At 43.6% G+C, this 16,385-nt stretch overlaps 1 protein-coding gene across 1 annotated transcript in view; it reads left to right on the plus strand.

Moving 5' to 3' along the window:
* LONP2 (lon peptidase 2, peroxisomal) overlaps positions 1–15,969 on the plus strand; it is a 37,628-nt gene extending 21,659 nt beyond the window's left edge. The window contains exons 12-15 of the mRNA XM_063411062.1: positions 6,513–6,655; positions 11,416–11,623; positions 12,663–12,853; positions 14,474–15,969. Coding sequence (XP_063267132.1) covers positions 6,513–6,655; positions 11,416–11,623; positions 12,663–12,853; positions 14,474–14,695 — 764 coding nt within the window. The 3' untranslated portion in view covers positions 14,696–15,969. The remainder of the gene's footprint in view (positions 1–6,512; positions 6,656–11,415; positions 11,624–12,662; positions 12,854–14,473) is intronic.
* Positions 15,970–16,385: the final 416 nt, after the last annotated feature.

Genomic DNA, 16,385 nt, shown 5'->3' on the forward strand with positions numbered 1-16,385 from the left:
TCTATTGTGTGTGTTCTCTGCCTGCTCTGATGGACGTTGTGAAGTCAAACACTGACTTGTTCATGCTCCTGTGCTCTCTTTGTGAGTGTGGCTGCTGAGCCCTTGGGCTGTGCTGGCCCAGCTCACCAGCACAGGCAGTATCAGCTGTCCTGGCTACTGCACCTTTTGGATGCTAATTTTGACAAGTCGTATTTTTAAAGTAGGTAGCTGCATCTAAAATGTGCTTCAGAGGTCTAATGCAATTGTTGACTAAAAAGAGATTTGTTCTGATCTTCAAGCATTCTGGTAAAATAGATGAGAGGTAGGTTCAGAGCACAGCTGATGGTACTGTAAGAAGAAACACTTTATTATTAAGGCAGGTAACAAAAAGGAACTGTATTAGACATCTCAATCCAGTGAGAGAGTTATTTACCATGTTAAAATTAGCTCTGTCCTTGCAACTGAGGTATTTACACTGTTAAAATTATACACTGTTAAAATTAGTTCTGGACTTGCAACTCACCAAAGCTAAGTGAAAACAGCAGCCCAAGTGCTTCAGAAGGTGGCAAAATGCTGGCATTTTTGGTTGACCCAGTTTGGAGTTAAGAGAGAAATGAAGAGTTGCCTTTGTACTTCTGAAGTGAACACTGTCCATAAGAAAAAGCTGTATTAATAAAAGGGAGTTTGAGGGACAGGTGTCTCTACAGTGAAACTTTGCTGTTGTAAAGACTTGTACAGAATGGTGCAGTGTGTAAAGTGGGTTTTCTTTTGTACTAATGCTGTGCTTACACCCTGGTGTGTTTTTATAGTGTGTCATTTGCTGGGAGTGTGTGAGAGTAGGAGCCTTTTAAAAATATTTTTATTTTCATTCTAGCTGTTGGAAGCAACCAAGTGTTCAAAACAAAGCTTGAAAATATCTCCAAATACTTGCAAGTTGATGCAAATAATGGGATTTGTAGCCTAAATTGATTTCTTTGGCATTTTTTCTCCTGTTGATTAGTGGACATTTGTGCGGTTATACATCATGATGATGAATTTTAATTTCATATAATAAATGACTCTGGAAGATTAGTTAATCAAGTTGTCATCCCTTAATAGTTTCATTTAGAATTATTTCTTGACATTTTTTTCTTTATCTCTATAAAAATACGTAGAAGTAATTTTTGCTTGCTGCATTTGTGTTGCTGATGTGACACTGAGACTCTGCAGTGAGTGCTGTGGTGTGCCTTGAGTTGTGGCTAGGAGAGGGCAGGCTGCAGCCTTGCCTTGCTTGGTAAAATGTAATTTGTACTGACCCAGAGCACAGCCAAATCCTGCCCTGGTGCCTGTGTTTGTTAGCTGAGTGCCTCTGCTGGTGGGTTGTAGTAAGAGTTAAGGACACTAGGTGGTAGAATCACAGACTTTTCACCATTACATTGATTAGATGAGGTTATTAACTCCAGGGAGAGCAGCAGTTTTCAAGGCTTTTGCCACGGTTGGCAGTGGGCTCTGGGAGGGAGGGTGCTGCCCTAGCAGAGCTGGAGGCTCTCTCTCAGGCTGGGTTCAGCACTGCCCAGAAATGCACAGGCAGCTCTTAGTGCCTTCCATGCTCCTGTGACTCCTGGGCTTTCTGCAGAAGCTGGTGAGTGCAGGAGTGTTGGTTTGTGTCAGTTGTTGAGTTTGCACGGGGAACTTCAGCATTTTTCAGAGCTCTCTGGGGAGTCATCCCTCTGTACAGCAGTGCTAGCTGATATTTCACTGAAACACTATCTAAGATTTATGAGACACTCCTGGAGTCTTTTGACATTAGAAGAAATTCTAGGAGTCACAAAAATATGTGAAACTCTCCTTCCTATATTAGTGCAACTGCCTTGAGAATACAATGCAGCAACTGTGCACTAAGGCATCATATCATGATACAGCAGTTGAAACCTGAGTGAAAAACAATTTGTCTAATTCAGACCCGAGGGGAGATTTAGGACAGGTAATATTTCATAACTAAAAGTGATGAAATGAGGATTGTATTCAAAACTAAGGCTTTGAACATACTTAAATGTTTCCATAACCCAGCAATACAGAACAGTTTGTTCTACCCTTTGTGATAAACGCTTGGTTTTAAATTAAATGCCAGTTTGACCAAAGTGGTCAATGGCAGCTGACACATGAAATCTGCTGAGCCTCAGTCCAGGTGGGGGGACTGCAGGTGCTCAGGTCTGAGGCTGAGCTTCGAGAGATTCCCAGCTCTGCAGTGTGGGCCTTCTTCTGAAATTCCTGGAAATTGCTTGGAATGACTGCTCTGTAAGAGGTCAAAAAGGCATAAATGTTCTGGAAAGTTTGGCTTGATAACAGATTAATTTTTAAAGTGTTATTTTCTTCCATGTTAATTCATTTAAATATTCCTGCACGAACACCTCACATTTAAGTACACATTGTTATTGTGGGTCTCAAATGATGGAATGGAATTATTTTATGGAAAGAGAACTTTTCTGATGATTTGGGGAGAAATGCACATAGCATTAAATTTAAGCATATAAGTAAGTGTAAATAGGATTAGGGTCCCAGGAAATTGTTCCCTTCCTGAAGAAACACTTCCCAAAAGTTTGGTGCATAAGGTCTAAGTTTGACAGTGGAAGGTTGCTTTGAGGGTGCAGTTTCATGTTATGGCTGGCTTTGAATGTGAACTGTTGTCAGCAAAGTAATCCCATCCTTTTCTACCTAAATAAACTTTTAAGAGGTTTTTTAGTTTGGAGGAGCTAAAAGAATTCCGAGTCTGTTGTGTGCTGAAGCATCTTCTGCTAAATCAGATGAGAAAGAAGGAATGTTATTTTCCCTTTAATTGCCCACAAACATAAAACCTTGTCTGTCATGCTGATGCCCTTTTTTCTATCTTTTTGTAACAGTTCAGCAAATCAGAATGTGTGTTAAAAACTACTTCAAAATGTTAGGCTTCTATTTTTCTATCTTGGTCAGTAAGTATGGCTAGAAATCTTTGGGTTTAAGACTTGGGTTGCTAGTGCTTAATTTAAATCTGTTTTATGAGGAGACGAGAAATTGCTACATGTTGAGGAAGTCTTAGGCTTGTATTCTCTATTTCCATTACATCTGAAGAGGGTAGGAGTATTTCTTAAAATCTTTGTGCCATGAAATGTCTATTAAGATTAAATCTTTAATTATATTTAGTAGTTCATTGTCAGTATGTTTTCTTAGGAGTCCATTTTCTTAAAAATCCATTATTTACATGTGAGACTTGGTTTTATTTTGGGAACTTGCAGAGAGATTCCTGAAGAGCATTGTGATCTTTGAGTAGCTGCAGATTCTGCTTGGAAAATTTTGCAAACATAATCTTTTTTTGGTTGGTTGTTTTTTGAACTTATTTTGGTTCCTTGGGGAGGGCTATGTGTTGTTTATTTTAGTATTACAATTTTTAAATGTTAGAACAACTCAATACCATGCTGCTTTTGTGTAAGCAGACATAACAGCAGAGCAGCAGGTGCTTCCTCCAGTGCAGTTTGGAGCTCTGCTCAGGGCAATTTTTGGCCTTTTAGTTTATTTTCCCAACTTATCTCAAACTGTAAGATGATCAAGCTGCTATCCTAACGAGAAGGTCTGTTTCTGGAAACCTGAATTTAAGTGTCTTGTTTTAGATAAATATGTACTGTGGTTTATGGCTGTTAGTCTGGGGTAGGTAAGGAACATGCATTTGTAATTGTTAGTGAAGATCTTAATTAGTTGTGTCTTTAGATTCCTCATAGTCAGCATTGGTTTAAAGATGCTAAACAAAGATTACTTTTTTCTTCAAAGAAAAGGTTAAGAGTTTTTAATTACATTTTGGGACATCACTGTCTGCTTTTATAGAAAATTAGATAATGCCAGAATTTAGGTTAACAGTTTTAGAAAAAGTTTGTTATTATTACAGATTATAGAATGGGATGTACTCATTAGATCAGATAAACTCAAAGAGAAGAGTTTCTGATTCTTTTAATGGGGCAGGTGGCCTCAAATTCCCTGATTTGTTTATGAGGAGTTTGTCTCTTCAGCTGTATGCAGAGTTAGGTGAAATAAATACATTTGTGTTTGTTAGGCAGCAAAATCTTGGTGTAGGACAAAAGCAGCTGGTTTAAAACTCGGTTTTGTTTTGAAATGTGAATTGCATCTCAGATTATCAAATAGTGTTGAAATTGCAGTCTGACTTGCAAGAATAGTATGCAGGGTCAAGTTTCCTGGACTTGCTGGTATTTATGCCTTTGAATTTATTATGTACAAAAATAGTAGTTTAACAAAAGCAGACATGCTGGAACAACAGGAGGCATGTGACTGAGGCAGTGTTTGCAGTAAAGGGATGGATTTAGCTGAGGAGCAGTGAGCTGTGCAATGGGAAGGTCAGTGGCTGTTGGATAGGAATGGTGAGATTGGAGTCCTGAATGAAGGCTGAGTTGCTGCTGTTGTGTTAACAGTGATGTAGAATGTTTTCCTTGATGCTCTGTTAAGGCATTAGTGAGAATTGCACTGTCACAATTATCAGTAAAAAGGCCTTTATGTATCAGGATTAATAACAGGATCGTTTGTATCTTCTGAAAGGAGACATCCTCATCCATTCTGAGAATTGCTTTTGCACCACTGACCACCTCTTCACATTGTACTAAATAGATTAGATCAGTGATCTGTGGTTTTCTGTACTGTTTGGAACTCTTGGATCTTCAGTTACTGGAAGAGCCAGAAAGCTCCTTTTCAAATTAAATTAGAAAGAATTCAAAGAAAGTAAACAACCCATATTTGGGTCCAAAATACGGTGCAGTAGTCTTGAAGCTCAGTGTACATTGCTGTGTCATACACACTTCAGATGTGTGTTAGGGTTTGGGGTGGGAAGAAAAGTCCTCCCTGTGTGTGTGCAGGTCAGCCCCAGGGCAGGGAGGCACTGCCCTGAGAGAGTGCCAGAGCCTTAGGAACAGCTGGATTGTGCAAGCTTGCTTCATTTTTCTGACACATGTTTCATTAAAACACTGCATAGGGCTCTTAAGAAATGCTGATCAGTCTCTTGCACCTGGGTCAGGTTCTGTGGGAAATGATTCCCTGCTTGCATTGTTCCTCTGCTCTCAGTCCTGGGCAGTGTCAGCCCTGCCAGGGATGGCCAGGTTCTTGAGCTCAGTCATGCAAACAGCTCCTCTGCAGGCTGGCTGTGAGACTTTGGCATTGACATGGTTCCCATTACAGTTCAATTTTGTATAGAAAGAAAAACCAGAAACTTGAAGCCAATTCTGCTAAGGAAGTCATTGTGCAGGTAAAAAATCCACCCATGCTGTGAGTGAAAGAAGGGAAGAGCCCCCTTCTGAACCCATAACTATTGCTTTAATTGTGTGGTGCCTCCTAGGTGACACTTGAGTATATTGCATTCAAAAGTCTGGGGGTTTATAGCCCTTCCTGAAGAGTATATGGTGCCTGTAGGTGTTTCTGAAAATGTCTGGGAATTGGACCTTGGAGGAATTTTTTCCTGCTACTGGTTATTGAGCATGACACCTTAGCAATATCTCCTTCAACACAGAAAAGAGCAGAGCTGTCTGTGTGTAGTATTTCAAGACAAAAGCTGCAGGTTGTTACACTGAAATTGTTTGAGGTTTTTGCACTGAACAAGACCTCTGTAGGTGTTGTGTTCTCCTGGCTGTTGAGCAGACAGGAGATGTCAGGTTTGTGAGGTGAGCAGCCTGAGGAGGTGGAGGGTGTCCCTGTGTGTGGTGAGGGATTGGGCTGAGGAGATTTAAGGGTCCCTTCCAACCCAAACCCTTCTGTGACTGAGCAAAGCTGTAAAAGTCATAGGAGAAAAAAGTCAACATGAAAAGTGTCACATCAGAGTCTGCTCCAAGGGCTGCACTGGAGGTGCTCTGTGCTGGGGCACAGTCCTAAACACACATGAAAGGAGCAGGAGCTCCTGCACTGTCAGCATTGCCCTGTTCAGCTGCACGTTGTGCATTACACCACACTGCACACGATTCCTCCTGCAGGAAGAAACCCTTCCCTGTCAGCGAGGGGAGGCCCTGGCACAGGTTCCCTGAGAAGCTGTGGCTGCCCCATCCCTTCAAAGTGTCAAGGCCAGCTTGGGTGGGACCTGGAGCATCCTGGGGTAGTGGAAGGTGTCCCTGCGAGACCTTAAAGCAAGATCAGCTTTAAGGTCCTTTACAGCCCAAACTGTTCTGATTCTGTGAAATATTGGTGTTCTGCATAAATCTGGTGAAAAGTGCCAAGTCTTAAATGTCCTAATGTGTTTTGCTATTTGAATTAGTTTAAAATGCACTTAAGCTGATGAGTTGCATCTCTCTCAGTGCTCTAGAAATAATTGTTTCTTTGATGAACAGTTAAAACCTGTTTAGGCTTAATAATTAAATTTCATGCTGTATTACCTTTAATTTGACAAGATTTTTGTGAGAGATGGTTTGAGCACATTTTCCTGACTTGTTGAGCATTTTGTTGCATATTTTATTTTTTCTTCATCATGGTTTTAAAAAAATTCCTCTGTCTAGGAAAGACCATTACAAATCCTAAATTAGATTTTCTTCCCTTAGATTGCAAAGAACACATCACAGAAGATGCCAAACCAGAATCCATCAGTGACACAGCTGACCTGGCTCTGCCACCTGAAATGCCGATTTTAATTGATTTCCATGCTCTGAAAGATATCCTGGGCCCCCCCCTGTATGACATGGAGGTAACATCCTCATTTGTTTCTGTCTCATATGATTATTGCTATTGACTGGGTCTGTACAATGTTAACAACTTCAAAATATGTTAATGACAGCACTGTGTTCCTTAATGTTTCACAAAGTGTGTTTTCCCCTAAAGAGGTTTTTCTTTTCTTTTAATTCAGGATATGTAGATAACATAAAGCCCTGACTTTTCTGTTAGCAGAGGTTCCTGTAGCAGTGCTGAAGAATGTGGTGGTGTTTTTTCAGTTTGAAACAATTTTGCTTTTGTTTGGGGGATGTTTGGTGGTCTTGGGAAAGAAGCCAAAAGCAGAACCCAGGAATCCTGTCTGTGCAGCAGCTGTGCTGAGGACTGTCCCTCATACTTCCTTAAAGCCAGGCAGCATTTTTGGGTATTAAAACCACTTCAGTTTGCACCAGAAGTTCTCAGACATTCTTTAGGTTAATGTGACTCTTAGCTATTAAAATGTTTTATGATCAGTCAGGCACCTCCAGCTCTGCTCCTCATAGGCATATTTCAGATTTTTTGCTTTCCCCCATCTGTATTTTGCTCCGTTCTGTGGAAATGCCATCAGCTAAAGTAGTTTGTTAGTTTGGGATTCTCATTTCACCAGTGACAGTGCAGTTGTTGTCTGTGTCTGAGAACTTTCCTCTTACAATTCTTTTCTCCTAAATCAGAGGACCAGACTTGCAGTGGGATTGAAGAACAAAAAGGGGACAAGGTGATTGTGATAGCAGGAGAAAATGAGTGATTGTTAAGGAGTGAATCAGTGTTTAGACCTGAACTGAGGCTTTTGGATCTGAAGGTTTTATCATGGAAGGATTCTTAAGGAAGAGATAGAAATCAGGGAACAAACGGAAAGGAGACAGTGCCACTGGTTGTGACAGAGGATGGTGGTGATGGGGACAGTGGGATGGGGGAATGGGAGGCAGGGAAGATAAATGACCTGGAGGCCAGTGCCTGGTGACTCTGGGCTGAGGGCACTCACATGGGTTCTTTGCTGATTTTTTATTTTCAGAAATTAGAAGAATTTGCTCTTTAGGCAAATGCCTGAATTGTCAGCAACTTACATTTGTTCTTTCCAACTCTCAGAAGCCTCTGTACCCAACAGGAAGTTCACACAAATGTAAAAATTCAGTGCCAATATGGGACTTTTCTTAGATGTTCTGCCTGGTGTCAGTTTTGTTTCTGGAGCTGATTATTCATTTAAATTTGGTAGTGTGGCTGTGTTGGAAAATAATTTCTGCTACTTTGTCTTTTTTCTGCAGGATTAAGTAATGTAAGTAAAAACTTTAAACTGTGGTTCTTAATTTCAAGTATAAAAATACAGGAGTGTTACTTGGGGGTTTTCTTTTGTGGTTTTTTTGTTTATTTGTTGTAGAGTCCACAATAGATGCCATAAATTTGTAGATAAGCATTCCATGGGTCTGCTGGCCTTTATAAACTGAAATAAGACTGATTGAAGCCTGTGACTTCTTTATCAAAAGGTTTTCTTGACATTTCTGCATTTAGAAGGCAAATTTAGTGCATAGATAGAAGTAGAGGTGAATTCACACAGATCAATTCCATAAGCAGCCCAGGATTTCTTTTCATGTACTATTTGCTGTATTTATTGAGTGAATATTTTTCGGTGCACACTTTGGTTTTTTCCATGTAAATTGCTCAGATAACAACATAATTCCTCTTTTAAGGAGTTTCCCAGCTGATGTGTTACTCCTTAGAACTTTCTGCAGTGCCCCAAGTTCTCTGGAGGAGCAGAGCTGCTGCTGTGGCAGGTGTCAGAGCCTGGCTGCTGCGGGTCCTGCTCCGCAGTCTCGGGCTGGGTCTGCGCTCTGCTGTGACCCGAGAGCTTCGCCCTGGGCCTGCTTTTGGCCTTTTATCAGCAGCTGAAACAGAGACACCGTGGGGCAGCCACTGTGTCAGTACCTGCACGAGGCTGAGCAGATGGAACTCAAACACGACATGGCTTCATTGATCTGTTGTCCCTCAGGAATTCCTGACACAGGGATTCATCTTCCACCTTCCCTGGGCATTGCCTGCCTATTGTCTGCACAGCCCTCCCAGCAGGAAGACGTGACAGAATATTCAGCTCCTATTTGCTGGATTAATTCATTTATCACAAGTAAATAATCTTATGTGTCTCTCTACAGAGCAAGTGTTGGATTAAATCACATAGTGAGGCTTTGAAAGAATAATCTCGACAGTTTAAAGTGCGGAAGATTAAATTAAATGTTTCAGCACAGCACACTTTTGGGGAAAAGGGTTTCTAACATACCCAGTGGGTTTATAACAAACTATTTGTATTTTTGGCTTGGATTTTAGTTTGTGTTTTGGGGGATGTTTTTAACTTTTTTTTTTCTTTCAACCCTTAATTCTGCTCAAGTAACAAAATATTATTGGACCACAGGAAGGTCAATCAGGATTGGTTTATATCCTTGTAACTTGAGTGAAGGTGAAGGGACAGAAGCTGTAGATCAGGGAAGTGGCCTATCCTAGGAAAGGAAAGTGCAGATGCCATAAAAGAATGGCTCTGCTTCATGGGACATGCACAGCTCTAATTAGGGAAAAAATTGGAGTGTCTTTCAGAAGCAAAACCTGGCCAAAGCACAGGTTTAGATTGGCATCTTTATCTAAGAACTATCAGTCTTGTGGTGATATTTCTGGGAAATCCTCCTCCCTCAGAGGGAAGCCTCTGTTAATGTGTTTTGCCAGCAGTGATTTGCCAGGGGATGAATCAGAAGAGTAGAAAAAAAGTTGGTACAGTCAGGCTGGGAGAACCTGTGGAAGGAAAACAAACATGCCAAAGGCCAGCAAGTGATGAACTGGTTCTCATCTTCCCATTGTGAATCAGGGCCTGACCAGCCTCTTGTCCATTACACTGCCTTGTGTAGCTCCAAAACTGCAGGTGATAACCTGAAATACTCTAAAATAAATGACTGTGCTAAATGTTAAGACTTTAATTTTGCAGTGTCCAGGCAGCTAAAATGCATTTGACAGTATGTTCATGTACTCAGGGTACAGCTAAATCCCAGATGGTTTGGTCTCATCTACAAAAATTCTCAAACCCCAGGACTCCGTGTGGGTCAGTGACACCTTCATCACCTGACAGACATCACTGGCCATCAGCTGATTCGAATGGTCCTTTTTAATTGAAGTTGTTTAGAAAGTGTGAGAAGGGCTTTATTCTAATTTAAATTCATCTGACTTTTGGTGAGAAGAAATTACACAGAGGTGCCAGGAGCGATTCAGTCGTGTGTGGCTCCCTGTAACCCTTTCTGGTGTGGTGTCTGTGGGTGTCCCAGTGTGCTCTCCTCTGGGTGTTGGGGTTCTGTGGCCCTGGCTGTGTTTTAGGGGCTTTTCTGCAGCCACATCTCAGAGCTGCCAGGGCGTTTGCCAGGCTCAGCAAAGGGCTCAGCTGAGGAGGTTGCAGCAGGAGTGGTCCAGCCTCTCTTGGGCTTTGGAGGCACCAGGGAATGAACAATGGTCCAAAGGTGATCAGTGCCTACTACAGCCAATTTCTCTTATCAGATCTCAACTGCCTTGTGAAACTGCCTAGTCAGGGGATAGAGGAGGGAGCCTGTGCTGAGTCTTTAGAACCATTTGGGGTTTGATTTGTTGACCCATTGCTGTGTTCTGCCCCTGAGCTCTCAAACAGTCTCTAAACTGTTTTCAATTGATCCGGTTTAAAAAAACTGAAACAAAACCCCCAAATCTACAAATCCTGTTGATGGCTGCTTTGGGCTTCGAGAGGGTGTGGACAGTTAGTTTTGTTCATTACACCTGTAATGTTTGAGACCATGATGGTTGCCAAAACAGCATCGTCTCCAGTGCAGGGGGGAATGTTCCAGTGCTGTTGGATTTCAGTGTGACCAGGATGAACTGACTTTGTTAACCTGAGTTACTAAGCAGTTACTAAAATAATCAGAGTAAATCACTGTAACTAATAACACACAGGGAGGGGGTATAGAAACCGATGTTAGCAAAAATGAAAATGCTTTCTGAGGCATTTTGATACCATATAAGTGAAACACACTGTTCTCTACAATTTTCTTAAATGCTAGAAAAAGAAAGAGCCTTCTTAGCTGAATCATGCTTTCATTAAAGCAAATGGCAGGATGTTGATGCCAGTGCAGGTAAGGGACAGCCCCAGGAGAACAGGAGAAGGGGCTGTGTGGCTTTGGCTGCCAGAGTAGCTGCTGATTCCTAGAGGGACTGACTCTGTCAGGCGTCCCCTCTGCCTGGCCTGGGAACACACTCACGTTTCTGCTGTTCCAAAGTGTCTGTAACAATGTCTGCAGGGAACAACGTCGGGGGCTTGGCTGGCCACAGCTCAGGCAGTGCCACCACCTTTAAAAAGGCTTTTAGGCAACACTGGGGAGCAAAACTGGCTTTGTCACAGGAGTAACAGGGCAGACACACTCCAGCAGATGGGTTAAGTCACATAAACACTCAGGATTGAGGGAATACTGGAAGTCCTTTGAGGAGAAAGATTCTTACGGTGTTTTTAGGGGCAGAAAAGGTTTCAATGACACGCCCAGATGCTTGCCATGGCCTTTAGCTAAGCTGCCACATACAGCTCCTGTAGTGTAATTAGGGTTTACTCATATCCAGAACTGCTGCTGCATTAAATAATAAAATGTAAGAGATCAGACAGTTGGGTTAACTTTGCTGTGGTGGGTCCAGTTGTGTCAAAGCCCACTGTGAACTGTTTTTGCAGTGGTTTCTCTGTTGCCGTTCCCTGAGCCGTGTCCCGTTTCCCTGCAGGTGTCGGAGCGGCTCAGCCAGCCGGGCGTGGCCATCGGGCTGGCCTGGACGCCGCTGGGCGGGGAGATCATGTTTGTGGAAGCCAGCCGCATGGACGGGGAGGGGCAGCTGACGCTCACGGGGCAGCTGGGGGACGTCATGAAGGAGTCTGCTCACCTGGCCATCAGCTGGCTGCGCAGCAACGCCAAGAGATACCAGCTCACCAACGGTGCGCACAGGGACACCGCGCACTGCCGGGTCCCTGCTGAGAACAGCGTGTAGCACAGAAAGGGCTCCAGCCCCAGTGCCAGCCTGCAGATGAGATCCGGGGTGCCTTTGTGTGGTTTTTTCCCGGCTGCTGCCAAGCCGAGGTGGCTGTGGGCTGGCAGAACACGAGCTGTGTCTCCCTGCCCTTGCCTGGAAGGCTGTGGGCAGCCTCAGTGCCAAGGTGCTTCTCCTTGGTTGTGGCAGACACTGCCTCCTATTCACGTTTACACTCAAGCTTTCCAGCACTGTTTTCATGATGGAGACAGATACAGATGTCTGTAGTTCTTCTCTGAAAGGTTCTGTTCAAAGGTTTTTGTAGTCTTAAGTTTTAGTATTTTGAGAACGTTAGGTTTGTGTGACAGCTGTGGAACTGCAGTGGAATAGTGCTCTGGACAGGAATATTTTAACTATTGTTTTGTGTGAACCTCCCAGGACTTGTGGAAATGTGCTTTCTAGACTGATATCTGCTGATCAGGCAAATAATTGACCAGTGCCTGTCACTATTTGTGGCAGTTTAGATAGGTTAAAAACCAAAATGGAACTAATGTATGAAATGCTACAGGCATTACCTGTGTGCATGTTTACCTCTCTGGTTTACACTCCATGGAGTCCATTACAGGTGAAAGGATATTAATAAGAGTTTCACTTTATTAGAATTGTCAGTGTCTGTGGAGTGTTCTCTGAACATTGATGTTGATGGTTTGGGACATAAAAATTCTATGTAGAAATTCCTTGGTTTCCACATTAATCCCTACTCTCAATTTCCCAATGCATGCAGATGCCAGGCTTACTGGTTACCATGTTACAGTTTTTTCTAGGAATCTGGATGTAGGAAAGCTCACTGGGATTTCTCTTTTAGGGCCTCTGCAATATTGTGTTGTTTTTTTAGTCTACTGTTAATAGTGCCAAGGCTTTTAGTTCTTGATGGGCTTTTAGAATAAAGACCAGGAACAAAATGGGTTTAGATTTTTAACATTCAAACCATTCTTTTTTTCCTTAAGCTTCTGGAAGTTTTGATCTCCTTGACAACACTGACATCCATCTGCACTTCCCAGCTGGAGCTGTCACAAAGGATGGACCATCTGCTGGTGTTACCATAGTAACCTGCCTTGCTTCACTCTTCAGTGGGCGGCTGGTGTGCTCAGATGTAGCCATGACAGGAGAAATTACACTCAGAGGCCTTGTTCTTCCAGTAAGCATCATTGGAGAAAAGAGCTAAGTTGTATTAATTCTCCCTGTTTCGGATATAAAATCTGTTCATAGCCACTTAGAGAAGAGTGGATCCAGAGCCTTGCTGGATCAGTCCTTAGCAGCAGTGCAGTCTCTGCAGCTGGAAGAGGCCAGGCTGCTGCACGACTGCCCCACTCCTCTGCTTTGCCTTTCAAGCTAAGCCCAGCCTTGGTGTGGCTTCTTAGGAAAATACATTAAAATGTCTACTTGGGAAGGAAACCTCAAAGTCTGAAAATGCAAGATGGCTCTGAAGTCTGCACTGCTGTTTCTAAATGTGCTTCCTTAGACTGTTGGTACATACAGAACTGCCTCTGGTGTCTTTGTGTTTTAAAGCTCTTACAGTGACTGCACACAGGTTACTCCTCAGTCCAAGGGTCTGCTTCTGGGTTTCTCTCCAATGTTGGTCCTTGTATGTAGCTCAGCCAGAAGGTGTTTCCACAGAGCTTTGTCAAAGCACAAAGGCAAAGAAGGTGTTCAGACAAACAGAGTTCAGTTTGAAGTGTCAGTGGAGCCTGGTGCAGGTGCTGAAGCAGATGTGGGAGTTCCCCTCTCATAGGAATGATGGCCAGGAGGATGAAGCTGGCAGTCCTATTTCCTGCAGAGACAGAGCCAGAGGTGCCATGGTGGGCAGGGGCCTGGGAGGCCCTGGGGGCAGAGACTGGCAGGACAGGCCATTGTGCAGCGTTCTGGAGCACCCTGCAGCTAAGAGCTGTGTGCAGAGATGAGGTCCCTGTAAATATGAAACCACATTTTCCTCCTTCCCGGGTAGCCTGGAATCTCGCTGTATTCAGTGAGTGAATTCCCAGGGCTGTGCCAGGGCTGCCCGTGCTGCTGAGTGTGCGGCACTGCCCTGACCCGAGGGCACCGTCAGGGTCACGCTTCACTCCTGCCCTGGCACAGCAGCCCAGGGTCTGCCCTTTGTGCTGTAATACAGACCCTTCCTCTCCTCTACAGCATTGTGGAATTACAGGTTTGTGCTCCAAGATGGTCTTCAGGAATAGAAAGGAGTTTAGGGGAAGAAGCTACAGCTGTAAGATAAATTAGTTTAACCCCTCTGTTTACATCTCCTTACCAACTCAACCCAGAGGCTGAGTGGGCAGTGCCTCTCCACAGGTCTGCTTTGCTGTGCATATTTTATTGTACAGCTCAGGTTATTTTTCATGGGACGTTGCTTCCTTAGGACTCTTTCCCCCCCTAAATCTAACACTGCCTTTATTTGAAAAATCTTCTCTTCTTATGCAGGTACAGGGTTTCAGCACATGATACAGTAAAGATAGAGTGAAGGCCACTCTTGTTAAATTCCTGAAAAGCAATGACTTTTCCACTATTGATTCTCTTGTACCTGCACTCCTAAATTTATTTTTCTCTCGTTATCAGCTGGTACAGTATTCTTTCTGTAGCATTTAAACATATTTACCTCATTAAGCACATGATGAGCTTAACTCTGTCTGCATTTTTAATTGTTTTCCTATATGACTGAGGGAGGCAGAACCTTTCATGAAAATCTAACTCCTGATACGATGTTACAATAGTTACTAGATGAGTTCATTGTTTTTATACATGTATTTCTTCTCCTTGGTAGGTTGGGGGGATTAAAGACAAAGTGCTGGCAGCACACCGGGCTGGGCTGAAGAGGATCATCATTCCGCAGAGAAACGAGAAGGACCTGGAGGAGATCGCGGCGCCCGTGCGGCAGGAGCTGACCTTCGTGCTGGCCGCGTGCCTGGACGAGGTGCTCAACGCGGCCTTTGACGGCGGCTTCGCGGTCAGGGCCGGCCTCGGGCACTTCAACAGCAAACTCTAGGCAGGCAGGCCGAGCTCTCCTGGCTGCAGCGCCCTGGTTCTTCACCTCCCTCAGCTGCAGTTAGGTACCAGGTACAGCTGTGAGCCAGACGGGACTGTGGGTGGGTCAGTGCCGGCACAGGGAAGGTGCTGCTGCTGCAGTTACCAGCCTGGAACTGCACTGCACGGGCATTTGCTGCTCTTGAGCAGCAAAGAACCTTGGATCTCATTTCCTGATGGATTTGAGCATGAGAAATACCTTAGCCTGTCAGGCACCTGTGTATGTATGTGACAGCAGCTAACACACCTTAAAGAGGGAATAGTGTGCAGCAGGAGAGGCTCATAGGTGGGGTTACTACAAAAAGCAAACTGATTTAGTGTAAGTTTACTTATTTACAAAATATCTATAATGATTGAATAATGAATAACAATGTGCTAAGGAATAGCAGTATTGGGGGAAAATAAGGCTTGTAAAATCAAAAAAAATACGCTTAAGGCATGTGAAGAGAAGCACTGTGGCCTAATAAAGGAAGTTGGGAAGTTTTCAGCACTTGGTTCTAGTTTGTGGCAAGGCCACTGCAGCCAGCACCTTTCAGACGCAGGAGGGAATGGCAGAAGTGAAACGTGGAAGGGACAGAACACACTGGCTCCCCTCTGCACAGCTGGCCCTGCAGCAGCAGGGCAGGGGGAGTGTGCTTGAGGCCTTAATGGAAAACCCAGTAACGTTCTGGAGGGACTGAGTCCATGTCCCTCACTCCTACCCACCACAAACCCATTTGGGTCTGGGACGCCAGAGCTTGGAGGTTCACCTATGGAAATGAAATCCAATTGAACAATGCCAAGAAAATTCTGAATCATTATTCACTGTGACTAATTCAAGATTCAAGAAGTCTGGCAGCCTCCCTGTCCTTTGATAGCTTTGTCTTTTATCTCCCCTTGAATCTCAGTGAGACCTGCACTTCAGTGTGTGATCTGGGCCTTTGGCAGTGTTCATTCCAGGGCCAGCCCCACGAGCAAATCCTGGATGTTGTTACATCCTTCTCTTGTTCACTGGCTCTGAAACAAACCCCAAAGTGCTTATGCAACACAAACTGCACCAGTGACAACAGCCTGTTCTAGAAGCTGCCTAAAAATCAAAAGGAAGAGTTTGCTTTGCTTTTGTTTTCCTAGATAACACAGCTGATTTACCTGGAACATAACAGCACTGATAGCAATCAATTCAGTGAAATTTCAACACCTATTTTACAAAAGATTTTACAACTTCGACAAAGACTTAATAAAATGATAAAAATAAAATCTGCCTCTGTGTCAATATTTGAAGAGCCTATAAGTCTTATTAGTCACTGCAAGCCAGGTTCCCAGACTACGGACACCAGCCCCAGTCTCAGAACATGTTCTGCCTCACAAGAAACTTCCCCCAGGGTAAAACCCCAGCCTGGTAACTCTGTGCTGCTGATTTGCTTTGGATGAAAGCAGGAGGGGAAAAAATCCTTTATCAAACAGATGGAGAAACAATCCTGCACTGCTCTGCACTGTGAGAGCACTGACATGCTTGGAATTCCAGCACAGTCTGTTTACACATGGACAAAACAACTGTCCATTTTTTAAAGAGAGAATAAGGACTACTAAAAAACTGTTTCCAGCATGGCCAAACAGGAACTGCTCCCCAGAAAAGTTAAAGGATGACTTTCTGTGAGACACATCAGTCCAGT

The sequence above is a fragment of the Prinia subflava genome, chromosome 13 (genome assembly GCF_021018805.1).
Source record: "Prinia subflava isolate CZ2003 ecotype Zambia chromosome 13, Cam_Psub_1.2, whole genome shotgun sequence".
In the NCBI taxonomy this organism is placed as follows: domain Eukaryota; kingdom Metazoa; phylum Chordata; class Aves; order Passeriformes; family Cisticolidae; genus Prinia; species Prinia subflava.